We start from the raw sequence: 17,713 nt of genomic DNA on the forward strand, positions 1-17,713 counted from the left end.
GAGTTTGGTACAAACACCAGCACACCCAAAATACCTCAGAACATATGTCTGTTTTTGCCCTAATGGTTCCCTCATTACACGCTCTAACTACATAGCAAAATGACATGGCATGGTTAGTAATGCAAGAGATGGGATTTTTTTTTACATTGTTAAGTGCTTTTTTTTTTTTTTGCTATTGTAAGAGTAATATACATACATTGTAGAGAAAAAAAAAACAGTATACAGTATAGAAGTTTCAGAAAATGAAAGCTCCTCTCAGAATTCTACTCTGAGATATAACTGTTATTAACAATTTGATATGTATCCTTCCAGATTTCTTTCTATTTGAACCTCCCTTATTTTAATTTACTTTATTGAAATGTAATTTATTTACAATAAAATGCACCCATTTGATGAGTTCACAAAGGTGTATATACACATAACCCCTACCACAATCAAATATAGAATGTTCTTTATCACTTGAAAATGTTTTCTTATATCCCTTTGCAGTTAGTTCAACCCTAGCCTTGGCCAACTATTAGTCTAGATATTTGTCATTGTGTCTTTATCACCTGAAAATGTTTTCTTATATCCCTTTGCACTTAATTCAACCCTAGCCTTGGCCAACTGTTAATCTACATTTTTGTCACTATGGATTAGATTTAAAATCTCTCTTCGAGAAAGGAAAAAAAAAAACCGGAAAAACAAACCAAAAAATGTACTAGTCACCCGTTTGCTTTTTCTACTTAATGTGTTTTGGATGTTTACATGTTTTGATAAGTAGGTAGGTAAATAAATAGGTAGATAGATGTCAAGAAAAAAATTATGATGGGAAAGCAATGGGTACAGAATGTTTTTCTTTTTAAAAGAAAAGAAAATATTTTTTCAGCTTTTTGTTAATCAAGAGATTGCCCTCTCTTGATCCCTTCTTCAGCTGATTATAGTACTGATACACTTCATGGATTTTACTCTATCTTCTATGTGACTTGAAATTCGTATCCTTCAGGCTGGGCACGGTGTCTTATGCCTGTAATCCCAGCACTTTCGGAGGCCGAGGCAGACAGATGACCTGAAGTCAAGAGTTTGAGACCAGCCTGACTAACATGGTGAAACTGTGTCTCTACTAAAAATACAAAAATTAACCAGATGTGGTGGCACCCACCTGTAGTCCTAGCTATTTGGGAGGTTGAGGCAAGAGACAGGAGAATTGCTTAAACCCGGGAGTTGGAGGTTGCAGTGAGCAGAAATCATGCCATTGTACTCCAGCCTGAGTGACAGAGCAAAACTCCATTTCATATAATAATAACTTACATATATGTATGTGCAAAGAAAAAAGGCTGGAAAGATAACTATATTTCATTTTAAGGGTATTTCATAATTACTTTTTTAAAGCAACTTCTTATGCCGTGTGTAATAGAAAGTAAACTATTTAGTTTTGTAGTTGAATATCATGATTACTTATTTTATATATATATCTCTCTCTCATATGAAAGTTTGATTGTTTTTGTCTTGTTTTAATTTTTAGCAAGCTTCACTGCCTGCACTTTAGTTCTTGGGATTCAAGCAAAGAGTGGATAATAGACTTGCCTCAGAATGAGGATATCGAAGCCATATGTCTCGGTCAAGGATGGGCTGCTGCCGCAACTAGTGCCCTGCTTCTTCGATTGTTTACTATTGGAGGGGTTCAGAAAGAGGTATTCAGCCTTGCTGGACCTGTGGTGTCAATGGCAGGACATGGAGAACAGCTTTTCATTGTTTATCACAGAGGTAGATTTTTTTCAGTCTTTTATGATTTTACTATGACTTGAAGTAAAATGGAAATCACTTGAGCTTTTTTGCGTTTTTGTTACTCTTTTTGTCTTGGATTATATACTTCCTTTTGAATCAGTGTGATCTTTACATGTAGAGAATTTTGTTGTGTTTACTAGTATCAATAAAAATGAAAATGTTTTCTTAATAGAACTATATTATAGAGAGAATTCCAAGGTGGAATTTGGTTAATTACTTCCATGTCTAAATCTTACCATTTGGCAAGCACGACCAGAGAACTTTCAGCATTGAAATTCCATAAAAATAACTCCTAGTAGGAAGGGCCAAAACAACTCTGAATGTGACACTTTTTAAAAGCTGCTGCTTCCTTTTCTCCCCTCATGTCTTTCTTCAGTCCCCATCATTATGCTAAGACGGTCTTATCAAGGTAACTGATAATCTCTGTGCTTTTTAAAAAAATAATTCCATTGAAAATACCTTCTTCTCATGACTTCTGTGACATCATACTTTCAATATTTTTCCTCACTGGCAACTCCCTTTTTACTTTTTTGTTTCTACCTTTTAGCTGGAGTGTATCCCCTTTTTCTCTACTACTCTCTAGGTCAGGGTCTTTCAGTCTTTTTGTCTGCTTTACCACAGTAAGACATAGATTCATAGATTCTGGACCAGGTGTGGTGGCTCACACCTGTAATCTCAGCACTTTGGGAGGCCGAGACAGGAGGGTTACTTGAGCCCAGGAGTTCAAGACCAGCCTGGATAACAATAGCAAGCCACTGTTTCTATTTTAAAAAGAAAAAAAAGAAGAAGAAAAGAAATATATTCTGTATAACTGTTCTATAAATATCTGCAAATGTAACTGAAATAAAAGTCTCATAGACAATGTTTACTCTTTGATTTCAGTTTAAATTTTTTTATTTCATTTTTTTAAATGCTAGTTGCAACTTAAACTTGATTCCATGACTCATAGGTCAAAAAAATGCAGTTTGAGAAACCACCCTGGGGAATTTTATCATAATCCATGGCTTTAAATACATCTCAGTGTCTATGACTTTTAAGTTGATAGCACCAACCCTACCCTCTCCTGTGTCTCCAGACTTACACATCCAGTTGCCCACTTGAAATCTATTTAGAGTTTGGACAGACATTTCAGACTTAATTTACTCACAATAAAAAATGATTTTTTTCCTTCCAAACTTGCTTCTTACGTAGTTTCCCCATCTTAGTAAATGGCCTACTAGCAATCTAGTGGCTGAAGCCAAAAATCTGAAAATTATCTTTGATTCTTCTCTTTCCATTTCCCCTGCATCAACTCCAACAGTAAAATTATATCATCATGTCAATTCTATGGAATAACACATTCTAAATTTGTCTCTTTTCATTTCTTCCGCTAATGCAACCTAGATGTCATCTCTTGGACTGTCATAATAGTCTCCTAACTAGTCTTTTAGCTTCAATTCTTGCCTTCCACAGTCCATTCTCCACACAGCAGCCTAGGTAATCTTTTAAAAACATAGATCATGCTCCTTTTCTCAAATCTCTCTGACTTTCCTTCACTTTTAGAATCAAAGTCAAACTTCTGATAGCTGTCAAGGTGATCTACTGATCCCGTATAATCTGACCTTTGCCTGCCTCTTCAACCTCATGTCTTACCATTGTTTCTCATTACCATGTTCTGGCCATACTGCCTCTTTGTGTTCTTTGAGCCCTCTATTCTTCCTGCCTTAGGACTTTGCATTAGCTGTTCCCTCCATCCACTTTCATGTTCCTTCCCTAATGTTTGCATGGCAGGCTCCAGCTTGCAGTTCATGTCTTAACTTAAACTTTACTTTCTGAGAGGCCACTTCTGACTAACCAGTCTAACAAACCACTCTGACATTCTGTATCACATTATTTTAACTTTTTGATAACTTTTTTTGTTCATTTTGTGTTTTTTAATTTGTCTTCTACCTGAAATTTGAATTTAATGAGAGCAGTGACTTTGTTTATTGCTGTAGCTCCAGGATCTAGGCCAATGCTGGCATGTAGTAAGCTTTCTGTAAATATTTCTTGAGTGAATAAATGCCCACTTATAAGGACTTTATGTGAATAGTCCGTGTAACATCTTACTCTGTTTCTAATACCTGAATGATGCCTCAGTTAGATGGGTTATTCATAAAAAGTAGCGCTAGTCAGTCTAGTAATTTACCACAAAATCAATTCACAGAAAATAATGTAGACTGCGTTATAGTTGGATAACCTTTAATGCCTGATTTATATTTACATTTTCTCATTAGGTACAGGATTTGATGGGGATCAGTGCCTTGGAGTTCAACTGCTAGAGCTGGGGAAAAAGAAAAAACAAATTGTACATGGTGACCCTCTTCCTCTTACAAGGAAATCCTACCTTGCATGGATTGGGTTTTCAGCTGAAGGCAAGATAAATTTGTTTAAAAAAAACAAGTATAATATAAAGTGTTAAGATATTCTTCAAGAAGAAAATTATTTCATTGTTTTATTCCTAACTAATTTCTTTAAGGATAAATTATCTCTATTTTATATTTTAAATTTCTATTTTAATATGTTGGCAGAATTGGGAACTGCAATCTTTAGGCAAGGTAGCCATTATTTTATGTACTAGATCTTGCTTTTATTTTTATGTTCTTTTGTGAGAGGGTCTGGCTCTGTTGTCCAGGCTGGAGTGCAGTAGAATGATCTCAGTTCACTGCAACCTCCACCTCCTGGGCTCAAGCCATCTTCCTACCTCAGCCTCCTTAGTATCTGGGACTTCAGGTGTATGCCACCATGCCCAGCTAATTTTTGTATTTTTTGTAGAGATAGGGTTTTGCCATGTTGCCCAGGCTGGTCTCAAACTCCTAGGCTCAAGTGATCCGCCCACCTTGGCCTCCTAAAGTGCTGGGATTACAGGCGTGAGGAACTGCACCCGGCTAAGATCTCTCTTCATGAGAATTCTCATTAGAAAACTTACAAAGAGGAAAATATATTTTTCTGAAAGTTTATTAAATAGCAAGGAGGTGATACAAATCAATAATAAGTTGTGTCTTTTCCAGCAGATCATACACAAAACTTAGAATTTTCTAGAACTTCACTGTTTATTACAATAACTAGTATGTATGTCTATTGAGCACTTGAAATATGGCTGAGATGTGCTTGTATGTATAAAATACTCTCTAGATTTTGAAGATTTACCATGAAAAAAATATGAAAATCAACAATTTTTTAACATTGATTACCTGTTAAATAATAATATTTGAGATACCTTCAATGAAATAAAATGTATTATTAACATTAATTTCACCCTTTTTTTCTTTAAAAAAATTTTTTTTTGGCTGGGCATGATGGCTCATGCCTACAATCCCAGCACTCTGGGAGGCCGAGGCAGCAGGATCACTTGAGCCCAGGAGTTCAAGACCAGACTGGACAATATAGTGAGATCCCATCTCTATTTAAATATATATATATATATATTTTTTTTTTTAAGGAATAAATTAGGAGTCTTGCTCTGTTGCCCAGGCTGGAGTGCAATGATGCAATATCAGCTTACTGCAACCTCTGCCTCCTGGGTTCAAGCAGTTCTCCTGCCTCAGCCTTCTGAGTAGCTGGGATTATAGGCTTGCATCACCACACCCGGCTAATTTTTGTATTTTTAATAGAGACAGGGTTTCACCATGCTGGCCAGGCTGGTCTTGAACTCCTGACCTCAGGTGATCCACCTGCCTTGACTTCCTAAAGTGCTGGGATTACAGGCATGAGCCACTGCCCCCAGCCTAAATTTTTTCATTTAATTTTTTTGTTGTTCAGATACATGGTATGTAGCCATTTTTCTTTTTTAATGTGGCACTAGGAAATTAAAAATTACACTTTTGGCTCACATGATATTTATTTTGGATAAGTGCTATTTTAGACCAAATTCTAGAGGCTTATGACAGATGATCTGAAACACACTGAGGAGTACCTTATTTTATTTGGTTTTGTGTTTGCATTTTTTTCTATGCACAGTCTCACTCTGTCACCCAGGCTGGACTGCAGTGATGCGATCTCAGATCACTACAACCTCTGTCTTCTGGGTTCAAGTGATTCTCATGCCTCAGCCTCCCAAGTAGCTGTGACTACAGGCACGTGTCACCACGCCTGGCTAATTTTGTATTTTTAGTAGAGATGGGGTTTCAACATGTTGGCTAGGCTGGTTTCGAACTCCTGGCCTGAGGTGATCCGCCTGCCTTGGCCTCTCAAAGTGCTGGGATTACAGGAGTGAGCCACTGCACCTGGCCCAGGAGTACCTTATTTTAAATCACCAGTCAACTCTATCTAATGGGGACTTAAGTATTTCTCTTTTTGGAGATATTCATTCTTCATTTACATTGCTGGAAACTCCACTTTCTGTTTAAAATATCAACCATTTCTAGATGTCTTTTCTGTTTTGATGTTAGTCACTCAGGCTTTAATAATATGAACCATTGATAACTTCCATTTGTATAGATTTTTTTCTCCCAAGTACCAATTAGATCCAGACCCTGAGGAAACTGATGTTTGCAGAGTAAGGGGGGTATGAAGCCACAGATAAGAAAAGGGAGAATCAGGCAATTTGCCACAGATTTCCTGAGTTGGAAGCAGAATAGGTGGAAAACAAGAATGCTTCTGTTTTACTAGGTAAGAATTGCTTACCCAGTAGTTGGGGACAGAAGAGTAACAAGGCCAACAAAAAGAAGAGAGAGGAAGAAGAGTACTAAAGATAAATTTCGTAAAGATCACCTTGTATCAGGTTTTGATCATTTTTCTAAATATTTCTCAACCGGGAACCTTCTCATTCATGTTTAATATTTTGCTAAAATTGGCTTTAAAATTATTATTGGTCAGGCACAGTGGCTCACGCCTGTAATCCCAGCACTTCGGGAGTCCGAGGCAGGCGGATCACGAGGTCAGGAAATCGAGACCAACTTGGTTAACACGGTGAAACCCTGTCTCTACTAAAAATACAAAAAAAAATTAGCCAGGTGTGGTGGCGGGCGCCTGTACTCCCAGCTACTCTGGAAGCTGAGGCAGGAGAATGGCATGAACCCAGGAGGCGGAGCTTGCAGTGAGCCGAGATCATGCCACTGCACTCCAGCCTGGGCAACAGAGCGAGACTCCATCTCGAAAAAAAATAATAATAAATAAATAAATAAAGTTATTATTATCTTCCAGCAGGTGGCATAGTTTTCACTGAAACTCAGTTTTTTCACTTTATTTGTGTAAATTTTAGTCATATCAAATACAATTTTTTTTCTTTTTTCTGTTAGGTCTTACTCTATATGGTTAATGAAATTTTACAGTAAATAATCGTAGATTATTTGCTTCTGTTTTGTGTTTTGCTTTTGAAAGCAAAGTTGAATCCTTGGTATGTATAATATATTTGAAATAGGGTTTCTTTAACAACATGTAGCTATGTCTCCAAGTGATTTCTTTTTCTGTTGGTGTTTAGGTACCCCTTGTTACGTGGATTCAGAAGGAATTGTTCGAATGCTTAACAGAGGACTTGGTAATACATGGACTCCTGTATGTAATACAAGAGAGCACTGCAAAGGAAAATCTGATCACTACTGGGTGGTTGGTATCCATGAAAATCCCCAGCAACTAAGGTAGGCTATTAAAAGAAGTCTGAAGTTGACTCTTTTTTAAAAGTATTTTGAATTTCTTTTTTTTTTTTTTTTTTTGAGACGGAGTCTAGCTCTGTCGCCCAGGCTGGAGTGCAGTGGCCAGATCTCGGCTCACTGCACGCTCCGCCTCCCGGGTCCACGCCATTCTCCTGCCTCAGCCTCCGGAGTAGCTGGGACTACAGGCGCCCGCCACCACGCCCGGCTAGTTTTTTGTATCTTTTAGTAGAGACGGGGTTTTCATCCTGTTAGCCAGGATGGTCTCGATCTCCTGACCTCGTGATCCGCCCGTCTCGGCCTCCCAAAGTGCTGGGATTACAGGCTTGAGCCACCGCGCCCGGCCTTGAATTTCTTTTTGTGAGGCTCTTTAAGTGTATTTGTCTTTTATCCTAGTCCAATTATTTGCTTTCTATAGTCACTAAATTAGGAATGTGTTCATATTCACTCTGAAGTTTTCAGTCACTTGCTTTACTTGAAACATGTTGAATGAAATAGAAATAATTAGGGTGACCTTACCATCATTTCAGCCACACAGGGAGAGGAATTCTGGTTAAACATGGCATTTCACCTTTTATTATTGTCTTTTATTTTAATAAAATAATAATCAATATAAAAGTAAAAATGGAAAATAAAACTGATAAAACTGAATATATATTCAATTGAGAATTGAAATATATAATGAAGCTGCTTTTTGAGATGTTTTGCTTAATTATTATAATAGGAGGAAGGACTAATAGAATTTTTTTTTTTTTTTTTTTTGAGACGGAGTCTTGCCCTGTTGCCCAGGCTGGAGTGCAGTGGCATGATCTCGGCTCACTGCCAGCTCCGCCTCCCAGGATCACGCCATTCTCCTGCCTCAGCCTCCCCAGTAGCTGGGATTATAGGCACGCACCACAACGCCTGGTTAATTTTTTTGTATTTTTAGTAGAGAGGGGGTTTCACTGTGTTAGCCAGGATGGTCTCAATCTCCTGACCTCGTGATCCGCCCACCTCAGTCTCCCAAAGTGCTGGAATTACAGGCATGAGCCACCGCACCCAGCCGAATTTTTTTTTTTTTAATTGAGTCTCTGTCACCTAGGCTGGAGTGCAGTGGTGTGATCTCAGTTCACTACAACCTCCACTTATTGAGTTCAAGCGATTCTTCTACCTCAGCCTCCCCAGTAGCTGAGATTACAGAGGCATGTGCTACCATGCCCAGCTAATTTTTGTATTTTTTGTAGAGACGGGATTTCACCATGTTGGCCAGGCTGGTCTTGAACTCTTGACCTCAAGTGATCCACCCAAAGTGTTGGGATTACAGGCGTGAGCCATCACACCTGGCCCTGGACTAATAGTATTTTATGTTGATTCGTGTGCACATTAAAGTTTGGGAAGTACGGCTGCTGGCACGTGTAAGAAATAATACATTGGTTGGGCATGGCATGGGATTTCTTTTTGGGGTGATGAAAATGTTCAGAAATTAGTGGTGATAGATGCACAATTCTGTGAATATACAAAAAACCACTGAATTACATACTGTTTTTTTTTTTTTTTTTTTGAGACAGAGTCTCACTCTGTCACCCAGGCTAGAGCACAGTGGCCTGATTATGGCTCACTTCAGGCTCACTTCAGCAGTGACATCCTAGGCTCAAGCAATCCTCCCACCTTAGCTTCCCAAGTAGCTGGGACTACAGGCACGCACCACTACACCCAGCTACTTTTTGTAGAGGCAGGGTTTCACCATGTTGCCTAGGCTGGTCTCAAATTCATGGGCTCAAGGGATCTTCCCGCCTCAGCCTCCCAAAGTGTTGGGATTACAGGCATGAGCCACCGTGCCTGGCTGAATTGTATACTTACCATATGATATGGCTGGTACATTCTCTGTGAACTCAATATGTGAATCATATCTGACAAAGCTGTTAAAAAGGATGAGGACACTATGTAATGATACAGAAAAATCTACAAGATGTATTAAGAGAAATAAATACCATTTGTGTAAAAGTGGGGAAAGAATAAGAATATGTAATTGTATTTGCTTTACATATGCAAAAGAATTCCTAGAAGAATAAAAAGGAAACTAACAATGATAGTTACCTCACAGAAAGAAACTCAGTGGATAGTATAGGAGACTTTTCTCTGTATTCATTTTTATACTTTTTAAGCATGTAAATTGAGCATGTAACTTTGAATTACTAGGTCAAAAGTTAAATAAATTGAATTTTTAAACAAAGCAGCAATTCAATAAACTAAATCAGATAAGGCCAGAAGTTCAAGAAGACTTCTTTTTTTTTTAAATTTATTTATTTTTTATTATACTTTAAGTTCTAGGGTACATGTGCACAACGTGCAGGTTTGTTACTTATGTATACATGTGCCATGTTGGTGTGCTGCACCCAGGAAAGACTTCTTAATTTGGCTACATGGAGGTTAACGGTGACTCTGATACAAAGTGATAAAATGTTAAATTCCAGATTGGGGTGGGCATGGGAGGTACAGAAATGAAAGTAGAATATGTGGATAACTCTTATCAAGAAATTTGACTATTGGGCCAGGCGAGGTGGCTCACGCCTGTAATCCCAACACTTTGGGAGCCCAAGGCGGGAGGAGTTCGAGACTAGCCTGGGCAACATAGTGAGACCCAGTTTCTACAAAAAATGTTTTTTTAATTACCCAGGCTTGATGGCACACGCCTATAGTCTCTGTTACTTGAGAGCCTGAGAGGGGAGGATCACTTGAGCCCAGGAGGTTTGAGGTTACAGTGAGCCATGATCACGCCTCTGCACTCCTGCCTAGGTGACAGAGAACCTATCTCAAAAAAAAAAAAAAAGGAACTTTGGCTTGAAGAGAAGCAAAGATTTGGGGTGGCACCTAAGAGAGGATAAAAAGTCTTTGAAGGGATTTTTTAGCTTAGGTGGCTCTACAGCATTTTTGTAATCTTTTGGCAATGAATTTAGTAAAGAAGATAAGATTGACAATTTAAAAGAAGGATCCAATGAAAGGAATGAAATCTTAAAAGAAAAAAAAGTAGTAGTTTTTAGATGAGCTGTCTAAAATAGGAAAACAGACATTTTATCAGTTGTGAAAGGGAAAAAAAGAGGCACAAATGCAGATAGATTTGGTAGCTGAAAGGTAACAAATTCCTATCTTCTGTTTTTGGCTTCTGTTTTGTTGGCAGATCATGGAGCAGAATTCAGTTATTTCTAGAGACAGTGGTTGGCATTGTGGGATGTTTGAGAAGAAAAGACATATAGTCTCAGAGAATGCAGAATTGAATTAGTAGAGAACTACAGAGGAATTGCTGGTTATTTCTGTGTGTTTTGCCTTTATAGTTGTAATCACTGAATATTACATTCTAAAATTGACATATTTAGTATTAGAAGATGTATATTTATTAACTTCTTTTTTTCTTTTTATTTTAGAGCCAGGGTGTCACTGGCTCTACGATTGCAGTGGTTGAGTCATAGCTCACTGCAGCCTTGAACTCCTGGGCTCAAGTGATCCTCGCACTTCAGTCTCCTGAGTAGGTGGAACTACAGGCACAGGCTGCCACACCTGGCTAATTTTTAAAAATACTTTGTAAAGATGAGGTCTCACCATCTTGCCCAGATTGATCTCAAATTCCTGGCCTCAACTGATCCTCTTGCATCAGCCTTCCAAAGTGCTGGGATTATAGGTATAAGCTTTGTGCCAAGCCACATTCACTATTTTTAATAATTCTTATAGTGTAGGTTGTTCTCAGGGATTTCTTGCAAGTCCGTTTTCAGGAATCTAATTAGTTTAGTAATTTGAATTAAAGAATTCACAGTCTGTCTTAATAGTAGGTTAAAGTTTGAACCTATGAGGATTTTTACTATTCTGCCTAATGCTTATTCAAGTAAGATTATTCATTTTGTTAGTGAATGTCATTATCTTAAGGAGGTATATGAAATTATTTATTTGCAATATATGAAATTAGTCATCTGCAATGAATAATTTTGCTTTTTCATTTAATTTAATATTACAAATATTTCATCAGTTGCAGTTTTCACACCCTTAGTAATTTATCCAGCTGGCTTTTTTTTCTGATATGCTTTTTTTTTTTTCCGCACAACCCTTTGGGACACATTTTTTACCTGCTTTTTATTTAAGATTTGTAAAGAATTTTAACTTGTTAAAAACTACGATAATTACAGCTAGTAACATTTAACTGTTATATTCAATGATGGATAAAGAAATAATGGACTCTAAATTACAGCTTTTAGATTTAGAAGGATTTTAGAACCCATCTCTACTAGTAGCTCCTGACATTTTCAAATATAAGAGCCCATTTTGTTTATTTATTAGAAACAGGATCTCCCTACGATATCCAGGCTGGACTTGAACAAGAGTCCTTTTTAAATGTTGAACAATTCATGCCTGCAAATGATAGTAGCTCTAGTAACTCTACATTTAGTATCAGCTAATAAATAATATTTCTTTATTGAGGCAGTCTTGCTATGTTCCCTAGGCTTTTCTTGAACTAACCTCGAGTGATCCTCCCACCTTGGCCTCCCAAAGTGCTGGGATTACAGGCATGATAACATAAGCTTCTGTAGACCTAAAAATTTTATTTTAATATAAAATTGTATTTACAAATCACATTATCTGCATACATGTGAAAACTTTAGTATGTAAAGTGGAAACTAGTTTTGTATTTGGTCTACAGACAATTCATGGTGCTTGTGTGCATTCCTAGACCCTTTATAATAGCTCAGCAGCCCTACAGGAATAAAAGAATGGGAAGTACCAAGTTCTTTTGGTTTATTTGCTGCCTCTCTTCACCCTCAGCACTTCTCCCCAGTTTTTACATATGAGAAAACTATGATCCAAAAAGATTAAAGTAATTTGGTAGACAGTACACATCTATTTATTGGCAAAAAAAAAAAAAAAAAAGCTTATTTTTTTGTATTAAAATATAGGAACAAAGGGAGTTAGTTGATAAGTAGATTGAAAGAATAAATACTCCTGTAAAGACCAACTTGTAGAATAATTGAATTACTGAGGGGAATCTTACACAGTAGGCATTTGAAGCACTGAGAAGATTAAAAAGTCCTGTTGATAGAAATGTATTTATTTGTATATTACGTGATAAATTGATAACTGCAGAATGTTTTTATATTTTCCTGGCTTTATGCTGGAATAATAAACTTGAATAAGAATATTTTTCTTTCTTTTTTTGGTAGAACATTTATTTATTTATTTATTTATTTATTTATTATTTTTTGGTATATAGCCTTAAATATTTTTCAAAGATTGGAAGCTACACTTCTCAGTATGGCTTACTGTACTTTTCACACCAGTTTTGCTGATATGTAGGCATATTTAGAGATGATTTATTTCCTTTCTGTGGATAGCGGTACATGGAAGTTCAGGGAATAAAATTCTGCAATCACTTTTTAGTAGCCTGCTGTTGTTTAAAGAAACTTACTTATTCTGGCTAGCAAGAAATTCATCTTTGGCCAGGCTTCGTGGCTCACAGCTGTAATCCCAACACACTGGGAGGCCAAAGCAGAGGGATCGCTTGAGGCCAGGAATTTTAGACTAGCCTGGGCAACATAGAGAGACCCTGCCAGGCATGGTGGTACATGACTGTAGTCCCAGCTGCTCGGGAGGCTGAGGTAAGGGTATGACTTGAACCCAGGAGTTCAAGGTTATACAGCCCCTGCACCCCAACCTGTGTGACATAAGGAGACCTGGTCTCTAAAATAAAAAAGAAATAAATTCATCTTCGTATTTATTTGCATTTTTAATGCTTCTGTTTGCTCTCATTGTTTGTTTTAAAGATAGCGAATCACATGCTTCTCTGTAAAGGCAATGTGGCCTAGTGGTCCAGAGCTCGAGCTTTCAAGTCACACTGCCTGCTTGTGGTATCCTGGCTGAAATCCTCGCTCAGTAGCCCTGGTGTATTATTTACACTTTAAACCCTCTGTGCCAGTGTTTCCTCATCTCTAAAATCAGAGTGTACTCATTTCACAGAATTTCTGTGAAGATCAGGTGACTTAGTGATACCTCTTTCTTTATTCTTTTCACTTTAAATGCATTTTCTAACCCAACTCAGTAGTATTTATGCTTTCTTTTTGTTCAGAGATCCTTTAAAAGAGAGTACATTTTGTGAAAAATAATTTTTAAAATTTCATTTGAGAGCCTGCCTCAGTGGTGCACACCTGAATCCCAGCTACTTAAAAGACACGGGCAGGAGGATCACTTGAGTCCAGAAGTTTGCAGACAGCCTGGGCAACAGCAAAACCCTGTCTGTCAATATAAAATTTTCCTATTTTCCTTTAATTATGAATATGAGCCTGGGTGCGGTGACTCACACCTGTAATCCCAGCACCTTGGGAGGGCAAGGCAGACAGATCACCTGAGGTCAGGAGTTCGAGACTAGCCTGGCCAACATGGTGAAACCCTGTCACTACTAAAATTACAAAAATTAGCCAGGCATGGTGGCAGATGCCTGTAATCCCAGCTACTTGGGAGGCTGAGGCAAGAGAATCGCTTCAACTCAGGAGGTGGAGGTTGCAGTGAGCCAAGTTTGCGTCACTGTACTCCAGCCTAGGCAACAGAGCGAAACTCTGTCTCAAAAAAAAAAAAAAAATTATGAATATGAGAAATTACTGATCTGTATTGGTATCATCCCTACCCCCTTTTGAATTGAACTTCAGTTTACCAAGTATTGTTTCTTCTAAAGATTTTTTCATGACACTACTGGTTAATACATAACTGAGAGTTAATAAATTTTGCTGTGTTACAGTCTAATTTGCTCTCTACCAACAAAGACCTTTCTTTTTATGTTTAGTTTTTCTTTTTATGTTTAGAGTTTTTTTTTTTTTTTTTGAGACGGAGTCTCGCTCTGTCGCCCAGGCTGGAGTGCAGTGGCCGGATCTCAGCTCACTGCAAGCTCCGCCTCCCGGGTTCCTGCCATTCTCCTGCCTCAGGCTCCCGAGTAGCTGGGACTACAGGCACCCGCCACCTCGCCCGGCTATTTTTTTTTTTTTTTTTTTTTGTATTTTGTAGTAGAGACGGGGTTTCACCGTGTTAGCCAGGATGGTCTCGATCTCCTGACCTCGTGATCCACCCGTCTCGGCCTCCCAAAGTGCTGGGATTACAGGCTTGAGCCACGGCGCCCAGCCTTAGAGTTATTTAATGTGCTTGAAAGCTAGACTTTTTTCCTAGTTGCGTTCACTGAATTAGCATTTATTACAGTACCGACTAGATGTGCTATACCACACAAAGATAAATGAGGCTGTGGCCTGGAAGAGGTGGGCTTGTAAAGTCATTATGCTACTCCCAAATAAGTGATTTAAAAGAGATGTGAGCAAAGTCTCCTCAAATGCAGAAGAGAGTTCTGTCCAACATAGAAGAAAAAACAAAATTTGCTGGCTGGGGCAAGATTAATTTGGACACTGGACCTAGTTTTCTCCAGTTTAGCATTTTTAAATTTAATTTAATTTAATTTTCTTTTTTCCAGACAGAGTCTCATTCTGTTGCCCAGGCTAGGGTGCAGTGGTACAATCTCAGCTCACTGCAACCTCCGCTTCCCGGGTTCAAGTGATTCTCGTGCCTCAGCCTCCCAAGTAGCTGGGATTACAGGCGTGTGCCACCATGCCCAGCTAATTTTTTGTATTTTTAGTAGAGACAGCGTTTTGCCAGGTTGCCCAGTCTCGATCTCCAGAGCTCAGGTGATCTGCCGGCCTTGGCTCTCAAAGTGCTGGGATATTACAGGTCTGAGCCGCCACACCTGATTATTTTGGCATTTTTAACCTCTTTCTTTAATAAAAAAACGGGTCTTGTGGTCAATTTGAAAACAAACTGAAGTAATTTTTTTTTTTTTTGAGACAGAAGTTGCAGGGAGCTACAGTCACTGCACTCCAGTCTGGGCAACTTCTGCCTCCTGGGCTCAAGCGATCCTCCATCCTCAGCCTTCCTTCTGAGTAACTAAAGCTACAGGTGCATGCTGCCATGCCTAGCAAATTTTTTGTATTTTCTGTAGAGACAAGGTTTTGCTGTGTTGCCCAAGCTGGTCTTGAGCTTCTGAGCTCAAGCAATCTGCCTACCGCAGCCTCCCTATGTACTGGAATTACAAGCATGAGCCACTGTGCCCAGCCACTTTTGTAAACCAGGTTGGTTTTTCTTAGTAAACCAGGTGTTTTTTTGTTTGTTTGTTTGTTTGTTTGTTTGTTTTAACATTCCTCTTCCAGATGGTTTATGCACATAGTTTCCAGGAAACTCCGGTGGAATTCCAAAACCCACCAAATTAGCAGTTTAAGTGTATTTGTTTTTCCCTTGAATTCTTCTATGGCGGGGATATTTAACAGAGAAAACATCTTTTTAGTTCAAGTCTTTAAAGCTAAGGAAAGGATAAAAAAATGCAAACTGGTGCTCTGCTTTGTTGTAAATGTGGCTTAGAAAGTAACTGTTAATAAAATCCTACTCAATATTTCCTTTTTCTTTGTGATAATTGCTTACTATGTGTAAATCAATAAAGTGAGCCGTAAAATGTTTTTAAACATGTAAACATTTAAACATGTAAAATGGTATTTTAGAAAAAAATGTTTAGGCAATTAACATTACTCCCAGTGTTCCTTCTAATTTTGTTAATGTACATATATATGTACTTGGACTCATCTTTTGTGAACGTACGTGCTCTTTTTCATTTTGCATGACTAGTAAAGTAGTGATTCTTGTAAATAGAGATTTATGACAGAATTGCCACAAGATTATTTGAAATTTGAGGTATTCGCACTGCCACCTCATACTGTGTGGTGAAAACTAGATTTTTTATAAAATCATAAAAGGAGAGAAGGAAGAAAGAAATGAGATTGTATGTTCAAAAAAAATTGGAACTCTAAAAACATTTGTATTTTTATTGTATAGTCAGAAAAAAAAGAAGGGAAGGTGTTTGAATCTCACAAGAAAGGGGCCTGAGTAGTTTGAAAAAGAATACTAGATATTGTCACTTACTTGTTTTCTAATTACTCTAGTGGGCATTTGATAATACTGGAAGATATTTATAAAATTTTTAAGCCCAAGGGTCTAGCTTCTACTTAGTATCTCCCTTCAAGAATGTCCTGATTAAAAGGCTATACTATAAATTAAGTGGATGACTATTAGTAAGCATTCAACAAGAGATTTCGTCTTTTTAAATGACTTTATGAAAATATAAAATTTGCCAGTGGTATTTATAGTGTGCAGGCATGGTTTTCCAGTGCTTTTCTAATAAATAAATTGGAGTACATAAGTTGAAAGAGTTCTATATATGTAAATCATTCTGTAATTAATGAAAGCTTTTTAATCAGTTGCAAGAGTACTACTCATGATGGGTGTGTTTGAATGCCTTATATAGCCTACTCAGAACAGGTTTAGACAGTCCTTACCCATTGACCTATTACCATATAAGGCAACCTTTCATTTATCAGAGTAGATATAGATTATAGTCTTTCTAATGATAGTGGATGTTCTGCTTCACTCTGACCAATATCTAATAAACACTTAACCTGTATTAGGCATTTCACCATCTTTCATTCTTTTTTGGAATGGAGTTTTGCTGTGTTGCCCAGACTGGTCTCCTGGCTTAAGCAATATCCTTCTGTCTCAGCCTCCTGAATAGCTGGGATTACAGGTGCCCACTACCATGCCTGACTTTTTTCTCTTTTTTGACAACTTATACCAACAGTACTAAGAATTCTCAAACTGATGAATGTAAGTGAGTATGCTTCATTGTCTTTTTTTTTTTTTTTTTTTTTTTTGGTGACAGTCTTGCTCTGTTGCCCAGGTTGGAGTGCAGTAGTGCAGTTTCCCAGGTTCAAGAGATTCTTGTGCTTCACCCTCCCGAGTAGCTGGGATTACAGGCGTTCACCACCACACCCAGCTAATTTTTGTATTTTTAGTAGAGATGGATTTTTGCCATGTTGGCCAGGCTGGTCTCAAGCTCCCGGCCTCAAGTGATCTGCCTGCCTTACCCCCCAAAGTGCTGGGATTACAGACATGCACCACCATACCTGGCCAACTTTTTTTTTTTCTTTTTTTTTGAGACTGAGTCTCTCTCTGTCACCCAGGCTGGAGTGCAGTGGCACGATCTCGGCTCAATGCAAGCTCCGCCTCCCGGGTTCACGCCATTCTACTGCCTCAGCTTTTCAAGTAGCTGGTACTATAGGCGCCCACCACCACGCCCGGCTAATTTTTTTGTTATATTTTTAGTAGAGATGGGATTTCACTGTGTTAGCCAGAATGGTCTCCATCTCCTGAGTTCGTGATCCGCCTGCCTCAACCTCCCAAAGTACTGGGATTACAGGCGTGAGCCACCATGCCTGGCCAACATTTAAAAAAAATTTTAACTT

General features: G+C 38.2%; 1 protein-coding gene across 5 annotated transcripts in view; it reads left to right on the top strand.

The window, feature by feature from the left end:
* WDHD1 (WD repeat and HMG-box DNA binding protein 1) overlaps positions 1-17,713 on the top strand; it is an 84,588-nt gene that overhangs the window by 40,793 nt on the left and 26,082 nt on the right. For all 5 annotated transcript variants that reach the window (XM_009211573.4, XM_009211574.4, XM_009211575.4 and 2 more), the window contains 3 exons: positions 1,505-1,746; positions 4,023-4,160; positions 7,208-7,364. In XM_009211573.4, coding sequence (XP_009209837.1) covers positions 1,505-1,746; positions 4,023-4,160; positions 7,208-7,364 — 537 coding nt within the window. The remainder of the gene's footprint in view (positions 1-1,504; positions 1,747-4,022; positions 4,161-7,207; positions 7,365-17,713) is intronic.

The sequence above is a fragment of the Papio anubis genome, chromosome 7 (genome assembly GCF_008728515.1).
Source record: "Papio anubis isolate 15944 chromosome 7, Panubis1.0, whole genome shotgun sequence".
Taxonomy (NCBI): domain Eukaryota; kingdom Metazoa; phylum Chordata; class Mammalia; order Primates; family Cercopithecidae; genus Papio; species Papio anubis.